This window comes from Rhinopithecus roxellana, chromosome 8, assembly GCF_007565055.1.
Source record: "Rhinopithecus roxellana isolate Shanxi Qingling chromosome 8, ASM756505v1, whole genome shotgun sequence".
Taxonomy (NCBI): domain Eukaryota; kingdom Metazoa; phylum Chordata; class Mammalia; order Primates; family Cercopithecidae; genus Rhinopithecus; species Rhinopithecus roxellana.
This window is the reverse complement of record NC_044556.1, coordinates 56311932-56334395: the sequence shown is the minus strand read 5'-3', so window position 1 is coordinate 56334395 and position 22464 is coordinate 56311932. Positions and strand designations below refer to the sequence as shown.

The 22464-nt window shown below is 44.9% G+C and overlaps 2 protein-coding genes across 2 annotated transcripts in view; both read right to left on the bottom strand.

Moving 5' to 3' along the window:
* On the bottom strand, positions 1-8605 carry PEX19 (peroxisomal biogenesis factor 19). Its single transcript, XM_010360750.2, has 8 exons — positions 8489-8605; positions 6972-7081; positions 6386-6551; positions 5859-5944; positions 5483-5644; positions 3225-3401; positions 2956-3000; positions 1-2786 (listed from the first exon to the last, which is right to left on the bottom strand). Exons 1-8 carry the CDS (start codon positions 8556-8558, stop codon positions 2703-2705), a joined length of 900 nt encoding a protein of 299 aa, XP_010359052.1. The 5' UTR covers positions 8559-8605; the 3' UTR covers positions 1-2702.
* A 5383-nt stretch (positions 8606-13988) lies between these two features.
* COPA (coatomer protein complex subunit alpha) overlaps positions 13989-22464 on the bottom strand; it is a 51646-nt gene continuing 43170 nt past the window's right edge. The window contains exons 21-33 of the mRNA XM_010360748.2: positions 22282-22377; positions 21019-21107; positions 20694-20817; positions 19728-19817; positions 19139-19248; positions 18092-18169; positions 17906-17974; positions 17233-17369; positions 16758-16944; positions 16565-16675; positions 16050-16211; positions 15199-15393; positions 13989-14925 (exon numbers count right to left, since the gene is read on the bottom strand). Of these exons, the coding sequence (XP_010359050.1) occupies positions 14866-14925; positions 15199-15393; positions 16050-16211; positions 16565-16675; positions 16758-16944; positions 17233-17369; positions 17906-17974; positions 18092-18169; positions 19139-19248; positions 19728-19817; positions 20694-20817; positions 21019-21107; positions 22282-22377 (1508 nt within the window). The 3' untranslated portion in view covers positions 13989-14865. The remainder of the gene's footprint in view (positions 14926-15198; positions 15394-16049; positions 16212-16564; positions 16676-16757; positions 16945-17232; positions 17370-17905; positions 17975-18091; positions 18170-19138; positions 19249-19727; positions 19818-20693; positions 20818-21018; positions 21108-22281; positions 22378-22464) is intronic.

The window sequence follows — 22464 nt, the reverse complement described above, 5'->3', positions numbered from 1 at the left end:
TTATCTAACACATTTAATTTTGGAACAAAGGAGCAACTCCTTTAGAGTTTGGGAGTCGCATAAATATTTCATATACAGCTTAAACCTATGCTTTGTAATGATTATTTTTGAGCAGCAGAAAAGGAAGGCTAGAGAAATGCTAGAGATGTCCTTACTTAGTGACACATTCTTGCTGAATAACAAGTTCTCTGGAAGTGAAACTCAAATAGGAGAGAACAAGAGGTACAGATAGGTATCAGTGCTGCTAGGATCTTCAGAGAGATGGAAGGCCCCAGAACAGTGCCACTCAAAGGTGATTTGCAGACTTGTGCTGGTCTGTGTACATATATATATATATGTGTGTGTGTGTGTGTGTATATATATTTTTACCAGTCTGTGACATGGTGAATAGAAATTGAAAGTGTTTAAAAACTTTTTAGCATTTTAATGTTGCCGTGATATCCGAGTACAAGATCAACGGACTTAACCTACAGAACAGTCTGGCCAGTTTGGGTGCTGTCAAACTTGCCTGGTGGGCAGCACACAGTGTGAACTCCATACTTGTCATGGGCAATAGGAATGCATATTGATAAGTGAAGCACTGGAAAACAAAAAACCTGGTCCTTTACCATACATAGTTTGAGAAAGACTGCCCTAGAGTACCATACTTCCACCACAAGTCCTGGAATAATTCCAAAAGTTTTTGGAACAAAGTGTGACCTGAGGTCAACTTGCTCACATTCTATCAAATCAAAATAAAAATGAGTACCTTGGGAATAAAGCTAAAGTGGACTAGGGCATCTATTTAGATTCCTGGAGTAATCCCTGGCTAGGCTAGCAGAAGTGAGAATCTGTAAAGGAAAACTGGTAGGACAGGAGGCACAAGGTTCATAGACAAGGGCTCTTTTGTTCTTCCCTCCTCCTCTCTATCCTTGTCCAGTTTTTGGCTGGAGCTTTAAGGAGAAAATAGTGACACTCAGGCCCCATGACTGTATCACAAGTCTACCTGTACTTTCTCCATCTCTTGCAGAACAGAGAAGTTTCACATTCAGATCCTGGCTCTTCCATGCTCTGGTAAGGTATAAGAGTTGGAATTTCCCAAATAGCCTGAGGCCTTAAGAACATTTCCTTCCTAGTCAATACCATAAAACATGTAAGGTCTTCAAGGGGTGAAAAGTTTTAACCTAGGGGCAAGTGACATGTCAGAAGCTCAAAGTGACTCATAATGAACGTGAATTTGCTCTGGAGAGACTTATCTTCTGAGTGAACCAGGACAGCTAGTTGGGCTGACCACAGTATCTATGGGCCAAGGTCCATAGACCCACTGGGAGCCACAGAAAAAAAAGTCAGGTCAGCTCAAAGAAAAATAATTTAGAAAACATAACAATATATTACTAACATTAATAACAATAATGTAAAATGTTAAATTATAGTACCACTTGAAGGGCTTTCTACATTGAAATACTCAAGGGAACATGAGGAAAGATGGCCATCCAGTCTCCTTTGCCAACTGAGGTGCAGACTAAGTTGTAGAAGGCGGGTGGCGATGGAACCCAGCATTACAATATTGTGTAGAACTAGTCTCCTAATATACCTCACTCTGCAACTTACAGAAGCTGAGGAATATCAGAAAAAGACCTGAATGAAAAATAGGCCACACTCCTTACTCAGATATTTATTATATTCTGCCCCATGGGGCCTTGCAGGAAAAGGGACCCAAGCTATACCCCTACTCCTTTCCCAAGCTACTTTCCTGAACCAAGGGACAGGATTCTAAGAGAATCATGTATCTCAATAAGCCAGAATGTATCCGGGAAAGAATAGCCATTAATTTCCTAGACCTGACACTGGGTTTATTTGTGTCTGCCAGGAAGAGGGGGAGTCAGTGAGAATGGTAGACGGACTAGATGAGGGGAAATAGGATGGGCCCTTCTTTATCACAGCTTGAGCTCAAAAAGGTTGGGATAAACAGGTATTTAAAAGAGAGGAGGTAAGAGGGAGGACAGGCAGGAGATAGAGGAAGGTCAGGCGCTGGGTTCACCCATATCACACAGCATTGTAGGAAGAAGCAGGGTAACAATTTGAGTTCTCAGGCTGGAACAGGGAGGTGAGGGCTCAGCACCTAGAGAGAGGAGAATCCTAAGGCCTCTCTTTCAACTCTATTGTGATTAGATGCAAAAGCTCTTTCCCTTTAGAGAATTCAGAATGGTCTGTCTGAAGGCAAGAGAGCATAGTGACAGACCTGTAGCCCCAGCCCAGGCTGTTTCTCCCCATTCCCAAAGGCTCTGCCAGGAGAACTATAAAAATACAGAGTCCCAGGACTCTGTCCCTCCTCCCCAGATCCAAGAGAGGGAGTAGAGACAAGGCACAAAGACCCTGGGCATAAAGATGAACATCAGTGTGGCCACATATAAAATTATTTTGAGAAAGGAAAGAAAGTGCATGCCCCAAAAAGGATGCCTTCCTTCACCTCGCAGGTAGCTGGAACTTTGATAGTGGCAGAAACCACAATGGAGTAGGGGTCACAGAAATGGTCTCTGAAACAGACCCTATTCCTAGACAGAGGAAAAACCTCAGCTGGTATGGCACAATCTTGAATGGGATGACAGAGGGCAGCGGGCAGACTTCTCCCGCAGATGACACTCCTGCCTCAGGTCCCAATGGTTCTGCTGACTCCAGATGTTCCCCATGGCTGGGACTGAGAGAGGAAAACGTGTTGTGTTTCACATGATCAGACACTGTTCGCCACTGGCACCTGGTGGGCCCGAAAGATTGAGGGCATCCAGGTCAAAGTTGAGGCCAGGAGGCTGGGGAAGAGATGAAGGGACTCAGATAATTGCTCATTTTTTAGGACAGACCTTCTGAAGATCCATCCCCAGGAGCCACAATTATCACCTTAGGTGGAATCATGAGAGGTTAAAGAATTCTGGAAATTGGGGGCTCAGATTAAAATCCAGAAAAAGAAGACATACTCACCATCTCTCCAGCCAGCTCTTTCGGAGGATGGCCCAAATCCTGTAGCTAGAAAATAAGGAAAATGGAACAAGAAATAGAGAAAAACCCAGAAAATAACAGAGGATCCAGAAAAGGAATCTAACAAATCATCTCTCTATTTCTTCTGAGAGAGAGCACAAGAGAGGATCCCTCCTTCACCTAGGTCTAGCAGTACTGCATCCTTCCCAGATACCTCCTCAACTGAACACCTAAATGGACAGCACCAGTAGGCAGAGGGCAAGAGGCCTTACCTGCTGCATAAGATCCAGCACCATCTCAAAACGAGCCTTTTGAGTGGTCTCACTGTCTGTGGGGGTCTCTGCCTCGAACTGCTCACATATTTTGCACATGACGCTGTGCTGCTCCTGATATTTTTCAAACTGCTCTGGAGGTAGAGATTCCCGATGACTCTGCAACCATTCTGGATACTAAGAAAAGAGAGAATGGGTGGAAAAGAATTAAGTGAACAATGCATATGGATGGGTAAGCAGAACAATGTGATTAAAATGTGAAAGGGAAGGGGACGTAGAAAAACGAAAAGCTAAATAAGTAATTTCATCATGAAAAGTGGCACTGACTCCAACCAGATCACCTGGCCATGTTAGCATTTATGGTCACCAGAAATTGGTAAGCTTCTGTAAAGAGCCAGGGAATATTTTAGGCTTCGAGGGCCACATATGGTCTCTGTTGTGTCTTTTTTTTTTTTCTTTTTTCTTTTTTTTTTTTTGAAACAGAGTCTCGCTCAGTCACCCAGGCTGGAGTGCCGTGGCTCGATCTCTGCTCACTGCAAGCTCTGCCTCCTGGGTTCACGCCATTCTCCTGCCTCAGCCTCCCTAGTAGCTGGGACTACAGGCGCCCGCCACCAAGCCCGGCTAATTTTTTTGCATTTTTTTAGTAGAGACGGGGTTTCACTGTGTTAGCCAGGATGGTCTCGATTTCCTGACCTTGTGATCCGCCCGCCTTGACCCCCCAAAGTGCTGGGATTACATGCGTGAGCCACCACGCCCCTTTTTTCTTTTTTTTTGAGACAGAGTTTTACTCTGTCACCCAGGCTGGAGTACGATGGTGTGATCACCACCCACTGCAGCCCCGATCTCCCCAGGCTCAAGCAATCCTCCCACCTCAGCCTCCCCAGGTAGCTGGGTCTACCAGTGTGCACCACTGTGACTGGTTAACTTTTTTGTATTTTATAGAGACAGGGTTTCTCATGTTGCTTAAGCTGGTCTTGAACTCCTGGGCTCAAACAGTCTGTCCGCCTTGGCCTCCCAAAGTGCTGGGACTATTGGAGTGAGCCACTATGCTCGACCGTTGCCTATTTTCTTTGTAGTTTTTTTCAAATGACCTTAAAAATGTAAAAACCATTATTTGCTTGAGAGTTGGATTTGGCCCACTCAGGTCTTGGCCTGCTGACTCGTGGTCTGTATTATTCATTACACACTTACCCACGTTTCCCTGTGTCACTGAAAAGCTTCTGTTCCACTATTTTATCTCTCCAGAAAAACTACTATACACTCTTTAGCCAGGTATGGTGGCTCACACTTGTAATCCCAGTACTGTGGGAGGCTGAGGTGGGAAGATCACTTGAGCTCAGGAGTTTGAGACCAGCCTGAGCAATATAGTGAGAGCTAATTTCTACAAAAAATACTTAAAACATTGGCCAAGCACGGTGGCACACACCTGTAGTCCCAGCCACTCAGGAGGCTGACATGGGAGAATCACTTGAGCCTAGGAGGGGGAGGCTGTGGTAAGCCAAGATCGTGCCACTGTGCTCCAGCTGGAGTGAGACCCTGTCTCAAAACAAAATGATACAACCACACATATAAGCTCTTTTATGGCAGGGACCATCATTTAAACTACTCTTACACTGTTCACATCACAAAGCCAGTAAGTAAATCCTCAGTTAATTCTTTTTCTTTTTGAGACGGAGTCTTGCTCTATTGTCCAGGCCGGAGTACAGTGGTGCAACCTCAGCTCACTGCAACCTCTGCCTCCCAGGTTCAAGTGATTCTCCTGCCGCCTCCTGAGTAGTTGCAATTACAGGTGTGAGCCACTACGCCCGGCTAATTTTTGTGTTTTTACTAGCGACGGGGTTTCACCATGTTGACCAGGCTCGTGTCGAACTCCTGACCTCAGGTGATCCACCCGCCTTGGCCTCCCAACGTGCTGGGATTACAGGCATCAGCCACCACGCCCAGCCAAATTCTTGCTGGAGAAATGAAGTCAGAAATGCAAGACTGATTAGACCACAACCCCAGAGTCTTGAACCAGTTTATAGAAAACTAGAACCGAAGGATTTCCTCTTATACCCCAAAAGTTATACCCCTTATACCCCAACATACAGTGTGACAGCTTTATTCTCTCAGAGACACAACTCTCCCCGCCTCAAATAAATAAAGGAAAAAAGCAGACTCAAGTTACTCTTTCTGCAGGCTCTCAGTAGACAAAATAGCCCACATGAGTGGATGTGATGGAAAATGAAGAGAAAAAGCAGAAATGGAAGTTCACAAACCTTTTCTGTGATCTCCTTCAGTGATGGGTACAGCACATCCTTGGAAAGTAGGTTCTGCATAATACTCTGCATGATGGGGAGGATGTTCCCTTCCCCATCCCCTTCGTCCATGCCTAGCCCCTCCATGGCCTTGGTCAGCTCTTCATCCGACATGCCAGAGTTCTAGATAGGACAAGTAAGAGGTGAGCAGGTATACCACCTTCTTGGGATGCTCACACTCTTGTCAGGTGGGAAAGATAAACTACCTAAACTTGCCTGTAACAAAACAAGACAGGAACAGACTTGGGACGATACTCAAAGCATCTGTCTTTTGAGACTCTGCTGGAGAAGTGTCTGAGAGTGGACCCCTTGTGGGACCCTACTACTTTCTCCTCACCTGAAGGTCAGTGGCATTTTTGGCTAATCCACTTAGTGTCTCCTTTAGGCAAGAAGTGAATTCTTGTTGGGAGGTCATATCACTGCCTAGGAGAGATTAAAAAAGCCAACGTCATTTAGGAATTTGTTTCCTTGCCTAGACTGAACTGGTTACCAGTTTGGATATGAAGCATTTACTAGTGAATCATTATCACTCCCCATCTTGGAAAACTCTGTGGTTATCTTGATAGTCTTTTCATACATCTGTTTAATATACGGACTCTGTGTCAGTTTATTCTCCATGATGATACCCACAATAACACGGTGACCTTTCAAATGGTCAGTTTTGAATAATCTTTTCTATTATTTTCTAACCTATCTCACCCCTTTTCATTAAGAGGGATTTCCACCCCTTCTCTCATTGCCTTTACCCATTCCATGGCTGTGACATCATGATTGCTATCAACTTCACTACGAATTCTGGTGTCTTCAGGCAACAAAGACTTAAGAGTCTGTTCAGATATTTCCATGTATCTATGGTCTCCTCACCCACTCTCCCCGCAGCCTCCGAGAGCTTTTGGAACTGCTCCACCAGGTGGGGCTCTTCCTCAGCCAACTCCTTCATTGCCTTCTCGAACTCTGCAGTGGCTTGAGAAGCCAGTTCACTGTCGAATAGTTCCTGGAAAAACTTCTCTTGGGAAGCGAAGAGGGCATCCTGCGGGGGAAGGGTGGCTGAAATGCGTCTCTTACTTAGAACTATAGTGCACCTGGCCTCTGATAGAAGCCACAGGCAGTAGCTATGGGAAATGCACCTCCCTCCTACCCACTTCCACTGGACATTCTAACTACTGCTCCTAATGAGGATAGCAAAAAAGGCATCTAGTCATTGAAGGAGGGTAGGGGATGGCATACCAATCCAACCATTTAAACCTACTATTTTATCAAGGAACTCTGAGATTCCTCCACTCAACCTCAAGTCCTTATTTCACAAGGACTGAGGCTGGCAAGAGCACTCACCAATGTGAGGCCAAGGTACCCTCCCCCATTCCCCTCTGGCCCATAGGGGCCTGCCCAACCTCTGCTCAGAGCTGCATGCCCATCCCCTCCCCATCCCTTAAGGGGGTGGAATTTATACTTTGGCAGTGTCTCCTGGCGATCTCTTCTGGGGCTCCGAAGCATCAGGGGCCGTGGTGGTAGAAGCGGGTGCTGGGGAGGGTTTGGCTTTATCGAAATCATCAAGAGCACCTTCAGAGACAAGAGACATGGTGTGTGTGTTGGCGACAGATGAGGATGCAAGCAAGGCTGGGTGGTTTCTGGGCAAAGCATTAGGAATATGATTTTTCAAATTGCCAACTTTCCTCAATTTTCCTCCTTGAGGCCCCCACCTCCCCAGACCACCCTTAATGAGCCTCCTACTTCCTTCCAGATTACCTAATTTATTGTGAGCAAAGGCAAGAAATCCCTTATGGTGGAACAAGTATCCATCTCAGAGCTGGGAGGAGAGGATTAAAAATTTCTGCAGAGACATCTCCATCTATAGTGTCTCCCTTGCCACATCCTAATGATTCCCTAGAAATCCCATACAAATACCCAACAGGAGTAGAGAACACAGATGTCTTCATCCCTCTGACCTCACTCTGGAGCTCTAAAAGGAATAACTTGGTGAGAAGGCACATGACATCCCACCCAGCTTCCTGTTGGTACTGGTACCAGCACAGACTGAGGGACCACATACCACACTCCATGGTAAGGCATTAAACTACCTTCTCTTATTCTCCAGTTTAGTGCTCTCCCACAACCTCCTAGAGCTCCTTTTGGTCTGATCTTTGCAGATAACCGTATGCTAATTTACAGTCACTTGGCATGCCTCAGCGTTTCTGTTCATTTTTCTGCCTGCCCACATCTCTGTGATTGAGCAAGAGATTACAAATTCACCTCTGCCCTGAAAAGCCTGTGTCCTTACCACCATTCTGCTTGCCAGGCCCAGGGAGAGAGCACTGGCCCCACTCTGGGCAGGAAGTCAACAGGGGAGTGGACAGTAATGCTAAGAAAACATCCACCGTCTTTCAGGAGGGTGAACTGTTTTCCCCTGAAATCGCCACATCCTCAGTTTCTCAAAATAAGGGAAAGGAGTCCGCTTGAGCTACTAACAAGATGAAAGAACTGTTAAGGGGCCTAACGAGAGAAAGAGAAAAGGACTACGAGGAGAAAAGTGTCTTTCATGTCAAGGAAGACAGGACGAGGCACAGCAGGATGGGCCATGAGCTTGCTAGAAGTTAATGTAAGCAATCAGTGAGTGCGTGGTTCGCTACCCAACAAGAACCAAATGCTGCTGCTGCTGCTGAAGTTGGACTTTAAGAACTTAGTAACCTAAAGAAAGAGGAGTTTGGAGAGGTATCATGAAACGCCGTCCTGCGGAAACATCCACAATCTGGACCTCTAGGGGACCCCAGGTGAGTTCCCCAGCTCCAGTCGCGGAGGTGGAGCAGGATGACCCAGAGATTTTTGGGGGGCTCGCGGTCAGACTCTCCGCCCCCATTTAACCTTTGGAGATCCTCTCCCGCCCCGTCCCTAATATCTCAGGTTCACTTAACGCCCGGAATGGGTCCTCACAACTGCCCTCTTCGGGCCTTTCCCACTATGGGCTCTTACTTTCCAGAAGCTCCTCCAATTCCCTGTCTGCTTCTGCCCCGACACCACAGTCTTCCTCAGCGGCCGCCATCTTGCTACTTCCGACTTGCCGTAGGAGGCGGGACCCCTCGGCGCCACCACGCCCTCCACCCCTTCGTTCCTGCCCTCTTCTGCCTCGGGCAACCAATGGTATTGCTGGCCAGTGCGGAACCGCCATTTTTAAAGGGCCAGGAAGCTTTGAGTTTTTGTTTTGGGTATTTTTCCCCTTTCGCCTGTGAAACATAGAATTAAGGATAAGATAGTGTTATTTTCTGCCTGGTTTTAGAGGCCCGGACTCCTTTCAACTTCCCAAATTACCTGGCGAAGCTCTTTCATTATTTCTTCCTGAGCTATGAGTAGGCCAGATTGAGACAAACTGCCTACAAATAACCAGAATCTATACATATATAATTGATACGACAATTATGGTACATAACATACTACTTTCTCTCACTTCTTTTGTTTTTTGAGACAGAGTCTCGCTCTGTCGCCTAGGCTGGAATGCAGTGGCGCTATCTTGGTTCACTGCAGCCTTGGCCTCCTGGGTTCAAGCGATTCTCCTGCCTCAGCCTCCCGTGTAGCTGGGATTACAGGCATGCACCACCACATCCGGCTAATTTTTGTATTTTTAGTAGAGACGGGGTTTTACCTTGTTGGCCAGTCTGGGTGGCCAGGCTGATCTCGAACTACTGACCTCAGGTGATCCACCCACCTCAGCCTCCCAAAGTGCTGGGATTACAGGCGTGAGCCACTGCGCCCGGCTTCACTTCATTATTTCATTCAAATGTTATCTTTTCTGAAACACTTTCCCTGGCCATTCCCGTTCCTTTTCTTCTTAACACTGAACACTATCTGACATATTATCTACCGTACTTGTTTATTCTCCGCTCCCCACCCTGCAGAATTTAAACACTATGAAGGCGAAGATTTTCGTCTGTTGTCTTCACTGCTGTAAAGCCCAACTCCTAGGCTAGGGTTTAAAACTTAGTAGGCACTCATTGGCCACTCTTTGCTCTCGCAGTCCCTAATCAGGCACATCTGTCTGCCCAATCTAGTGGCATCTCTCATTTCCTATTCTCTATTAGAACTGTTTGATTAGCCGGGCGCGGTGGCTCAAGCCTGTAATCCCAGCACTTTGGGAGGCCGAGACGGGTGGATCACGAGGTCAGGAGATCGAGACCATCCTGGCGAACACGGTGAAACCCCGTCTCTACTAAAAAATACAAAAAACTAGCCGGGCGAGATGGCGGGCGCCTGTAGTCCCAGCTACTCCGGAGGCAGAGCCAGGAGCATGGCGGGAACCTGGGAGGCGGAGCTTGCAGTGAGCTGAGATCCGGCCACTGCACTCTAGCCTGGGCGACAGAGCGAGACTCCGTCTCAAAAAAAATAAATAAATAAAAATAAATAAAGAAAGAAAGAACTGTTTTATTAAAGGACACAGGGCCAGGAACTTAGAACTCAATGTTAGAAAGAGAGTGTCTGGGACCTCGGGACTGAGCAGGGCAATTCGAATGTAGTAGTTAGTAAATAGACTTGCTTTCCCTGACCAATCTCCTTTTCTCCACACAGAACCCAACCTCCAACTGAGTGAACACGGGGGATGCTCAGATAGAGGTAACTCTAGACGTCCCTTTCCTCCTTTGGAATTGTTCTATTCAGATCTGTAAAAATGTAGCAACTGTTTCACATACAAATCTGTTTTAGCACTTGGAGAGCACCTGTTATTAAGGTCTTGTTCTGGGCACAGCAAGGACAGAGAGATAAATCAGGACCAACCCCTGCTGTAAGGTAGCTAAGTGGAGGTGAGCGGGAGGTATGATGAGATATACACACAGTAAGTATGATACAAGGTAAGAATTTTAAATGAAAAAAAATTGTGTTAAGTCACTTCATCACTTTCATTCTTAGCTTCCTGAACGCACATTTGAGTACTGCATCAAGCACTAGATCAAGCACTTACTATGTCTTTCACAGACAGGGCACAGATTTGTAAAATCGTATCTGTGCAAAACCTGTTTCCTTCTGACCACAAGTAGTGTGTTTTGGGAGTTATAAAGCCTAAATCCCAGCCCTAATTCTGCCACTAAATCACTTTCCAAGTCCTTTACAATTCTAAACTTCTGTAATCAAATCCTTTCCTGATAAACTTGTTTCCCCAATACCTGCAACATAATTTATTCCAGGGTTTCTCATTCAAATTGCTTACATGTGGATCTCCAATATGGCTATAGGTATAACAAGCACGTTAAAAAAAAGAAAACTTGTCTATCAACAGGCATCTCTATTGGCTTTACTTTATTTTTTGAGACAGAGTTTCACTGTCACCCAGGCTGAAGTGCAGTGGTTTAATTTTGGCTCACTACAGCCTCCACCTCCCGGGTTCAAGTAATTCTCCTGTCTTAGCCATCTGAGTAGCTGGGTCTATAGGCTTGCGCCACCATGCCTGGCTAATTTTTGTATTTTTAGTAGAGACAGGGTTTCACCATGTTGGCCAGGCTGGTCTTTAACTCCTGACCTCAAGTGATATGTCCACCTTGGCCTCCCAAAGTACTGGAATTACAGATGTGAGCCGCTACACCTGGTCAATTGGCTTTAAACTAATGTAATACAAGCATGTTAATTAAAAGGTAATAGATAATAATTAAAATGAAGTAAAAAACAAGCATGACTCTTTGCATTATTGCTTAAACTTGTTTCTGCTTTTGTTTTTACTACTAATACTCTTAACATCTCATCTCAGTATTTACTGACCTACCACTGACTGCTCCTTCTGCCTTTCTAATGTATAGCGAATACTGTTGAATAACAGTATTTTATAGTACTTTCATATCACTCTGTCCTTAAGGATTTAATGGCTCTCCAGTTTATCAAACAAATCCTAATTCTTGCCTGGGATTCACAATTATTTAATATACATCAATCTTGTTTCCCCAATTATGTGATTCAAGAGGCAGGAATTGTAAAGTTTTTCCATATCCCTCAGTTAGTAATGTTTTTGTGTGCAAAATTAATTTTGTAATTTAATTTGCAAATTATAAATTAAAAAATTTGCCAAAATTTATCACCAACTTGCCTATGTTTATAGGGATAATGTTTGTAACTTGGGAAAGTGTCATCAAAGTAGTATGTACTTTTTTTTTTTTTTGAGACGGAGTCTTGCTCTGTCACCCAGGCTGGAGTGCAGTGGCGCAATCTCGGCTCACTGCAACCACTGCCTCCCAGGTTCACGCCATTCTCCTGCCTCAACCTCCCGAGTAGCTGGGACTACAGGGGCTGATACCACGCCTGGCTAATTTTTTGTATTTTTAGTAGAAACGGGGTTTCATCGTGTTAGCCAGAATGGTGATCTCCTGACCTCATGATCCACCTGCCTCGGCCTCCCAAAATGCTGGGATTACAGGTGTGAGCCACCAAGCCTGGCCTTTTTTTTTTTTTTTTTTTTTTTTTTGAGACAAAGTCTTGCTCTTGTCCCCCAGGCTGGAATACAATGGTGCAATCTCAGCTCACTGCAACCTCCGCCTCCCGGGTTCAAGCAATTCTCCTGCCTCAGCCTCCCCAGTAGCTGGGATTAATAGGCGCCTGCCACCATGCCCGGCTAACTTTTGTATTTTTAGTAGAGACAGGGTTTCACCATGTTGACTAGGCTGGTCTCAAACTCCTGACCTCAGGTGATCTGCCTGTTTGGCCTCCCAAAGTGCTGGGATTACAGGCGTGAGCCACTGCGCCCGGTCAATATGTACATTTTTTTTTTTTTTTTTTTTTGAGACGAAGTCTCATTCTTGTCTCCCAGGTTGGAGTGCAATGACGCAATCTCATTAGTAGTATGTACAATTTTGAGAAGGCAGCCTTAGTTTAGGGATGCTGTTTAAAAAAGCAACTCAAGATAAAGGTAAAAAAATACAACGTGCTGGGCGCAGTGGCTCACGTCTGTAATCCCAGCACTTTGGGAGGCCGAGGCGGGCGGATCACGAGGTCAGGAGATTGAGACCATCCTGGCTAACAGGGTGAAACCCCGTCTCTACTAAAAATACAGAAAATTAGCCGGGCGTGGTGGTGGGCGCCTGTAGTCCCAGCTACTCGGGAGGCTGAGGCAGAATGGCGTGAACCCGGGAGGCGGAACTTGCAGTGAGCCAAGATCGCGCCACTGCACTCCAGTCTGGGCGGCAACAAAGCAAGCCTCCGTCTCCAAAAAAAGAAAAATACGGCCGGGCGCCGTGGCTCACGCCTGTAATCCCAGCACTTTGGGAGGCCGAGACGGGCGGATCACAAGGTCAGGAGATCGAGACCATGGTGAAACCCCGTCTCTACTAAAAATACAAAAAATTAGCCGGGCGTGGTGGCGGGCGCCTGTAGTCCCAGCTACTCAGGAGGCTGAGGCAGGAGAATGGCGTGAACCCGGGAGGCGGAGCTTGCAGTGAGCCGAGATCGCGCCACTGCACTCCAGCCTGGGCGACAGAGCGAGACTCCGTCTCAAAAAAAAAAAAAAAAAGAAAAAGAAAAATACAACGTGTAGTATGAAGAGAAGTAAAAAACAAAGTGAAGCTCCCTAATATATTGATACGAGAAAATACCAAAAATGTTAAATGAAAAAACAAAGGTACAAAATTGTTAAATAGTATGGTTTCATTTGTGTATAAAGGGGGATAGAGAATGGCCTAGTCATATCTGCTAGTATATATATATAAAATTTCTGGAAGGATGTATGTAAGCAAGCTGGTAACAGTGGTTACCTGCTTTGGGGAAGGTGATAGGAACTGGGTGCCTGATGAAAGGATGGAAAGATTTGTCACAGAATAGCTTTTTATATTTACAGATTTTTTAACTATATGCATTTATTATTTATTGAAAACATGAATTTAAGATGCAAAAAAGTACATATTTTAATCAAAGGCACAGTAACGTCTACCCAATTATTCTTAGCATATGACAAGCAAAATATTGCATTGTCAATGTAATAATTTTATCATTGTAATATATATAATGTACTATTCTTATATCTGTATATTACATGTAAAATATCTAGAACAGTGACAGGCACATGGCAGTTGCTCAATAAAATATTGCTATCATCAGCAAGAGATAAAGGACTGCAATCAAAAACAGAATAGGGGAGCTACTTGCTTTCTATCATTTTCACAGCAGTTTAGGTCCTCATATATATCCTATGAAAAGTATGTGCTTCTTTTTTTCTTTGTTTTTTTGAGACAGACTCTCACTCTGTCGCCTAGGCTGGAGTGTGGTGGCGCGATCTCGGCTCACTGCAAGCTCCGCCTCCTTGGTTCAAGCAATCCTCTGCCTCAGCCTCCGGAGTGGCTGGGATTACAGGCACCTGCTGCCATGCTCGGCTAGCTTTTTTTTCCCCCCAATAGTGGATGTTTATTTTGTAATTAAAAATTATTACTGGAAGGAAGATATGTGCTTTGGTGGGGTACCTGCATGGGTGAACAAGAACATGACAGTGTCCAAGAAATAAATGGCCAAGTCAAGAAGCTCTCGTAGAGATTTATTTAGTGTGAGAAATATGAGAACAATAGTTATAAGAACAAATCAATAACCAGCAGTGTGCATTTTGGAAAACCAAATAACTTCTTCAAATTTCTGAGTACACAGAGGGTACCTGCCTGGGAATTTAAATGTCTAAGGAAAATGGGAGATGATTAAGAGTTGGTGTGGCCTAGTCACACCAACATGTATTTATTACATCCCGCTCCTTTCTAGTTGACAGAAAAGAAAGCTGCTGTGGGAAGAGAAGGGATAAATACTGAAGGGATTTACTAAATAAATGTCCATCACAGAGTTTTCCTTTTTTTTTTCTGAGATAGAGTCTTGCTCTGTCACCCAGACTAGAGTGAAGTGGTATGTTCTCAGCTGACTGCAACCTCCACCTCCTAGGTTCAAGTGATTCTCATGCCTCAGCCTCCCAAGTAGCTGGGACTATAGGCGCATGCTACCATGCCAGGCTAATTTTTGTATTTTTATTAGACACAGGGTTTCACCCTGTTGGTCAGGCAGGTCTCAAACTCCTGGCCTCAGATGATCTGCCCACCTCAGCCTCCCAAAGTGCTGGGATTACAGGCATGAGCCACTCCACCCAGCCCAGAGTTTTACTTGTTCCTTAGAATTAAGCTGGAAAGGCAGGGCCAATTATTAGAACAACTATAGTCAAGTTGAGAAGACCTCAAAAAAGTCAAGTTTAGACTTCAGATTTTTCCATAGAAGAGGAAAAGATACTAGGTTTTAGGGTAGAGAAAGCCAAATCCAAAGAGTAGTTGCAGGAGGAACGTGCTGTTAGAAGGAGGATATAGACACATTCTCTGGGGGGAACATATGGTGACTGACCCATGCACACAAAGGGGGCCTTAGCGAAACTGCAGAGGACTGATCCTTAAACCAATCACATCTTTGCCAATCTCTGTCACCTGTGGAAGAGCAAACAGAGGAATAAGTTAGAGATTTGTAAGGTTGAGAACCCTACAAAACTTATTCCCTATACCCTCAATGGGCGTAGCAGACAGGTATTTGGGTGTTCGTCACTGGCTGGCAAACAGCAGTGGGGAGATGCTCTAGCGTTCTCCAGTGTCACTGCCTCAGGGAGCAGGGGACAAGCACAAGAAGAAAAAAGGACCACCATATTTCTTTCTTTTTCCCCTTCTCTCAATATCCTAGATACATTTATTGAGGACAGTACTTACTGTGGTGACCCTACAGATTTGACTTTTGAACTCAGGGGAATAGCAGGCCCCACTGAGTGGACACTTTTCCACTGGCTTTCCACGGTAGATGGGCCGATATGATGCAGCACAGATGTCAAAGGGATTGTGCATGTCATAATTGAGCTGATAGGCATCTGCAGGATTCTTCTCACAGGCAGACAGGATTTTTCGGGTCTAGGGAAAGGAAGGAGCATTTTATTTAGGAGGATAGAAAGCTGCAGACAACACCTCAAAAGGATCCCATCACCACGGTTTGGTAGTTCTGTTGATGTGAGATACAACTGTACCAGGTGAAAAAAGGTCCCAGCCTCTGTACTGGATGTATGTGAAGGGTTAACAATCACCATTCCTATTGTATCAAACTATCCCCTTCTCAATACAAAAGTGGTTCCATAATCTAGACCCACATTCCTACACCAACTCTGGAGATTATCAGGGTCAGGTCCTAGAAAGGGTTAAAACAGACTTCCATCACCCAAAAAGAATGCATTTGGAGGACACAAGTAATGAGATGTGTACGTGAAGCTTTGTGGTGGTTGTGATGGGATATCTGGAGCTTAAGGACAGACTGGGGTTACTTTCAGGTGCAATGGAGCTATTCTAGGTTGCACAGCACACTTAAGACAATTGTCATGTCTCAATAAACTATTAATTTTCCAGGAACAAAGGAAGCACCAAGTCAGGAAGTAAACAGAGGGTAGCATTCTGTTGGCTCTTTTTGTTGAATGTTGTTATTTACTGCTTTGTTTCAGAGGCAAGGACCTTGGTCTGTTCCCTCCATGTAATAGTTGATCTGGCTTCCCTATGGTCACTGAAGGAGCTCCATCTACCTGTTGTGCCACCTCAGGCTTGGGCCCGAGTTCTAGTAGGCGCCGAGCAAAGGTGGCAGCTGTCTTGAAGTTCTTGAGCTTGAAGAAGAGATTGAGGGCTGTACGCAGCACCAGGATCATGTGCACAGGCTGCAGGTTTGAGTGGGTGAAATAGGCTGCCATCTGGTGGACAGAAAGAGGAACACATGCCAAGTTGATGCTACACCTGGTAGAGGTCATTTCTAAGCTGCTACACATGCATAGAAAACACAACACAACACAACACAACACAACACAACACAACACAACACAACAGGATGGGTTATAAAGCAGAGAGGTCTTCTGCCTTCCAGGTATGGAGGACTGGTGAGATGAGGAAGCAGGGTGAAGAAATGTATCCTCCCCTCATAGAAATGAAGGGCCTAAATTTCTATTCGTCCCCACTCAGATCTGGGTTTGAAATTAAAAGAATTCAAACCTAGTGAAGGGTGAAGGGAACGATCTCTCTGTTGTACTCAGGGTCCTATAGATCTTACCTCACATATGCGCTTCTGCTGTTCTAGAGTCTCTTTGGGTAGCTTCTTCCTTTCTATCTCCATGGACAAACCCACAATGTACTCACGACAAATGGTGATGAGCTGCTGGGCCTATAGAGGGAGCAGAAGGTCAGGATACAGAGACAAGAATGTGGGAGTGCCCAGAACTGGGACAGTGGCTAGACCCTCTTACCTCTGCAATCTCTTGTTTATTGTCCACAACAAGAAGTGGCACACTGAGAAGGATGGAACGGAATTTTTCCACAGCCTCCTCAAATTTGCCAACTGTGGTGAGCTGGTAACATAGCTGCAACCGTTGGATGAGGTCATTAAGCTTCAGGCCCACAGCTGGTACACCATTCTTCAGCCCTGCATCCTTCCTGGAAAAGGAAAAGTAGGAAGAAGACAGGATAGTCAGTAGCCAACTAGGATCCAATTTCCTTTTCTGGCAAACATCCTCATAGCTTCCCTCCTGTCTCCTGTCAAAGTAGCTGGGGAAGAGGATGACAGCAGATGTAAACCAAACCCCATAGAGTAACAAGCCAAAGATCTTTTTTTCTACTGGAAAACCCTAGCTCGGAAAGAATTCTGACTATGTCACTGAGGCTACCATCTGAAATATCGACCATAACTTGGAACAGATGAAAGCAAAGAGCGAAGGGCCTTACCAGTTGCGATTAGGATATCCATACATGGAGGGTAGGCAGGGCAGAGCCTGATAGGTTGTGCGGCCTCGGGCATATGTCTGTAGGAACAGTTGCTTGTAGGGGCCAAACTGGATTACCCCTACTTGGTCATGAAGGAGCTGGAACAGAAGCAAAGAAACAAGGATTTTGGCCCTGCTGCAGAAAAAGCTACTTTTCCTTGGGCAAGGTAATTAACTTCTCTGTTCCCGTTTCTTCATCAGTAAAACACATTTAATTGTAAGACCTACCTCATTTAATAATACCTATTAAAGTGTTTAGGATAGTGCCTGGCACACAGTGAACATTAAATAAACGTTAGCGGTTATTGTAGTGTTATCATTATTGTTATTATAACAATACTGGCTTAGTGTTCAAAACAGACCCCTGCTTGGGAAGGGGTACTTATCTCACTGATGTGAGCCAGAAAGCAAGCTATAAATGGGTGGAAGATGACTGAAGGATCTGTCCTAAAAGATTACTAGGCCAAGTGGAAGGCAGATAACAGGAAGTCAAGTGTACTTAACAAAGAGTTTTCATGAAAAATATACACCTTTGCCCTTGTGGGTAGGATAATTTCACTTGATTAAAATGAGTCAACCATCTCCCTGGGACCCTGGACTAGGCACACTCAAGAGAAAAAGCCAAGGTTACTTACCCGCATGGCTGTTTCAAAAGAGCCTGCCAGGATGTGATCAACTGGAAGCTGAGAGTTATTACACCAGATCTAACAAGAAACAAGAAAACCCAAACCAAGTGAAACTTTGTTCTTCTCTATTCTCCAATACCTGTTATACACTAATCGAGTATTAGCCACTCATCCTTGCTGGTTTCTTCCGCTTACCTGAGTTGGACTTGTTCCCTTGGTTGGGGGCACAAAGAAACCATCTTCAGCCCCACCAGCTGCCCCAGGGGATATATCCTAGGGGGAAATCAAAAATTGAGTATTGAATAATTTTTTTTTTTTGAGACAGGGTCACACTCTGTCACCTAGACTGGAGTACAGAGGCATGATCTCGGCACACTGCAACCTCTGCCTCCCATGCGCAAGCAATCCTCCAACCTCAGCCTCCCGAGTAGCTGGAACCACAGGCACAAGTCACCACACCTGGCTAATTTTTGTATTTTTTTTGTAGAGATGGGGTTTTGCCATGTTGCCTAGGCTGTTCTCCAACTCCTGAGTTCAAGCGATCTGCCTGGCTCAGCCTCTCAAAGTGCTAGGATTACAGGCATGAGCCACCGTGCCCAGCCAAATTGAGTAATTTTTTAAGCCATTCAAGCACTTTGTTCTGTTGAATCTAGAACACAACCATTTACATTGTTCCCTGCCTCCAATGAGGAAGAGGGGTGATAGTTGTGGGAGAAGACTGCCAAAAGAGGAGCCACCTCACCAGTGACAAAATGACTTATCAAAAACTCCAGTTGCTGCCTTCTCATAAGCTGTTGCTGGAAGAACGCTGATTACCTCATTCTTCTTTCTTTCCATGGGAGTTAAGCATCAGATTAGAGATAAGTCCTACATCCTCTCCTCTTTGAGCATATCAGGACAGATGGAAGTGACAAGGCCACTAACTTTGACTCTCTCATGCTTCCTGCTTCTTTTACTTTTAAAAATAGAGACAGGGTCTTGATATGTTGCCCAGGCTGGTCTTGAACTCCTGGGCTCAAACAATTGTCCTGCCTTAGCCTCCCAAAGTGCTGGGATTACAGGCATTAGCCACCGTGCCCAGCCATCTTCCTTCTTTCAAACGGGAGACAAGCATCAGATTAGAAGGAGGGTCTAGTCCCCTTCCCTTCTGGAGACCTTAGGATAGTGGTGGGGGACAATAAGGCCTCTAGCTTCCACAGGGAGATATGGAGAGAACCTTCTAAGGGTACAAATTCCACATACCAGCTCAGGAGGGAGCTCCAGATCTTCTTCTACATCCCAGCCACCTCCTTCTTCCTGTCCCTTGCCAAGAGCATCATCCCCCAAACCTTCTGTAGCCTCCACAAACCCATCTGTAAGGAAAATTCAAGCTCAAAACAGATTTGGGCAGTGGCATAATCTTAGCCAAAGAAAGTAAAATCAATCCTAGTTGGTTTCATGGCCTGGAAGTCTGCAGATCTACCCACAACCCAGTCCCAATCCAAGGTGTCCATCGCTCCAGAACAGTCCTTTTTTTTTTTGAGACGGAGTCTCGCTCTGTCGCCCGGGCTGGAGTGCAGTGGCCAGATCTCAGCTCACTGCAAGCTCCGCCTCCCGGGTTTACGCCATTCTCCTGCCTCAGCCTCAAGAGTAGCTGGGACTACAGGCGCCCGCCACCTCGCCCGGCTAGTTTTTTGTATTTTTTAGTAGAGACGGGGTTTCACCGTGTTAGCCAGGATGGTCTCGATCTCCTGACCTTGTGATCTGCCCGTCTCGGCCTCCCAAAGTGCTGGGATTACAGGCTTAAGCCACTGCGCCTGGCCCCAGAACAGTCTTAAAACAGCACTTTTACCTTCATCCAATTGTAGCTCTGCATCCTCTCCCCAGCCCTCTGTACCAACAGTGTCAATGTCAATGTCAGCAGCCAGTGCTCCTCCCTTCCCTACAGAGGGAAGGAATAGAACAGAACTGGTTATAGTACAGCAAGTCTGAGATATGGCCTTTTCTGCAGGCAGGTTAAATCCTTTCAAAAACAGGTGCCAAGCTTCTGCCTACTTATTATTTATTTTTGTGTATTATTTATTTTTGTGGTATATATGTTATGCTGACTTGCAGTAGGTTTCACAGAGGGAGGGAATAGAAGACAGATGGAAGGAACTGGCCTTCCTGCTACCAAAAACTGGCTCTTAAATAATTTGTACTTACCAGCCTTTGGCTACCACTCTTGAATTTCTTCCTGAGAGCTTTGCTAAGCTACCACCACTACAATATGTACAAGGCGTCAGGCATAGGATAGATAGAGGAGGTGGAGGAAAGACCGGGGTTCGGCACAAAATGCTTAAGAGTCTGTTTAGGCTCTTACTCATGTGAAATAAACTAGGAGACCGAGAAAACAGGAGGAGGTTAAGGGTGGAAGTGGTGGAGGGTGGTAGCACACATCTGCCTATACCCACATACCAGAATTATAGGTAGTTGAATTAGTACCTTTAAAATTGTGTCATGAATGATAAAATACTGAACAAAGAACATGACTACATATATAGTAAAACTTAAGAAAATATACCAAAATATTAACTGAAGTTATTGATGGTAGTAGAGGGATCCCTTGTTTTTCTCCCTATTTTCCAAATTTTCCTTAATGACCTGAAAATGCTATTTTAAGTTTTTATGACCGCACCATAAATGACTGGCATTTCAATACTCCATTAGGCTTCATGCAGAAAAAAAGGACAGATTAAACTAAATGGTAATGGTATTCTCTAGGACAGTTCTTCACAAAACAAACAACAAAAGTGGTATGGGAGAAGTAGGTACTTACCTTTGCTGGCAATGGTGCCTTCAAAAAATCCCTTGGATACAGTCAATAAAGGCCAATTGGTATCCAATGGCATGATAGGTGCAGGTGGCTGGAGCAGGTTGGCATTAGGGTCAATGTCTGGGATCTGAGTAGTAGAAGAAAAGAGGCTAAAAACAAACAGCACTTGGAAGTCACGTAAGGAAAGTTATGGAGCCTCCTTTGATGTCATTTGTTTCTCTGCCTCTCCTGATAACCAGGTGGGAGAGTGATATTCATAATTTTAAATTGTTCTAAGATCTTAGAGTTAATCCTGTAATAAGAGACAATCATGTAAATAAAGACTCACTGTCTCCTTCTCTGGGTCAAATGTCTCCTTTAGGCTCTCAGCTTCTTCATCTAAGCCATGGGTAGCAGCTGTGAGATAGGCCAGGGACTCTGTAGAGAAAACAGACTTTGTGGTATAGGTACATTTCCAAATGCATATTGCTGGGGTAAGCAGCCTCTGAGATGGTCCCCCCAGTGATCACTGACTCCTGGTATTCACGTTGTTGCATAATACCCACCTCTTAAGTGTGGGCTGGATTTATTAACTAGCTTCTAATACATAGAACATGGCAGATGTGATGGGATGCTACTTCCTAGATCTGGTTACAAAGATTGTGGCGTCTATCTTGGGGTGCCCTCTTTTGCTCACTTGCTGTAAGGGAAACTAGCTACCACGTTACAAACTTCTTTGGAGAGGGCAACATGAAAAGAAACTGACGTTTCTTAGACAACAGGGAGCAAGGACATGGGGGCTGTCAATGGTCATTGAGTGTAGAAGTAGATTCTCTCCCCGGTGAATCTTCAGATATCTGCAGTCCTGGCCAACACTTTGACTGTAGCCTCACGAGAGACCCTGCTAAGCCATGCTACAAATTGTGAAATAATAAATGTTTGTTGTTTTAAACTACTAAATTGGGGGGTAATTTGTTACACAGCAACAGAGAACTAATATAGCTGCTTATCTTTGAGACCTATCCATCAGTGCTGAGAACCTTGGATATCCCTGACTCGTCTCTGTTACATCTCAAATCTAGTTACTGCAACAAATCATGTTGTTTCTACCTGCAAAATATATCCTGAATCTGAACAGTGCTCACCCCTCCACTAAGAGCACCTTGGTCCAAACCTCATCTTTCAACTTGTTTGTTCCCTAATATATCTCAAATGCTAATACAATGCTTGGTATATAGTGGGTTCTCAAAAATATCCCTTGACCATATACATGAATAAATGAGTGAAACCTCCAAACTGAAAATAAAGAATAAAATTCTAATGGCATCCAACCATGTGCATTTACTAGGGTGTCTGCTCTAGGCCTTTTAAAATCTCCTATCTTCCCCATGAATAACTATTTTCCTAAGGGTGTTTGGCTGGACTGAATATTCTGGCTGCACCTCGCTTTGGCTTTGAAGAAAATCTTCTAAGCACAGGAGGAGCATGTTGTCTCTCCTAAAAAAATGCACAATAAAGAGAAATCCCTCACCACTGTACACAAATTAACTCAACAAGAACAGAAAAATACTTCCTCAGACCCTGAAAAAGCTGGCAAGTCCCAGATACTTACTCTGCCCACAGTTCTTTAGGATCCGCACACGCTCTGACACATCACCCAGGTATAGGGCATTCTGATAGTGGCCACTCATATCCTTTCTGATCTCAGCTGCACCAAGTTAAGTAAGAGACACCAAGTTAGGTCTTTTCTCTTAAGTTCTCTTTCTCCTTTATTCACCTTCCTCCTTCCCCCAAG

Bases quoted from the DNA above. Each gene is read 5' to 3' on its own strand.
- PEX19 (XM_010360750.2), bottom strand. From the start codon at position 8,558: ATGGCGGCCGCTGAGGAAGACTGTGGTGTCGGGGCAGAAGCAGACAGG. The intron at 5,645-5,858 runs GTGAGGAGAAAG...TGTCCTATCTAG, and splicing joins AAAATGCCACTGACCTTCAG to AACTCTGGCATGTCGGATGA. The intron at 3,402-5,482 runs GTTTGTGAACTT...CTCTTTTCTTAG, and splicing joins TGAAGGAGATCACAGAAAAG to TATCCAGAATGGTTGCAGAG.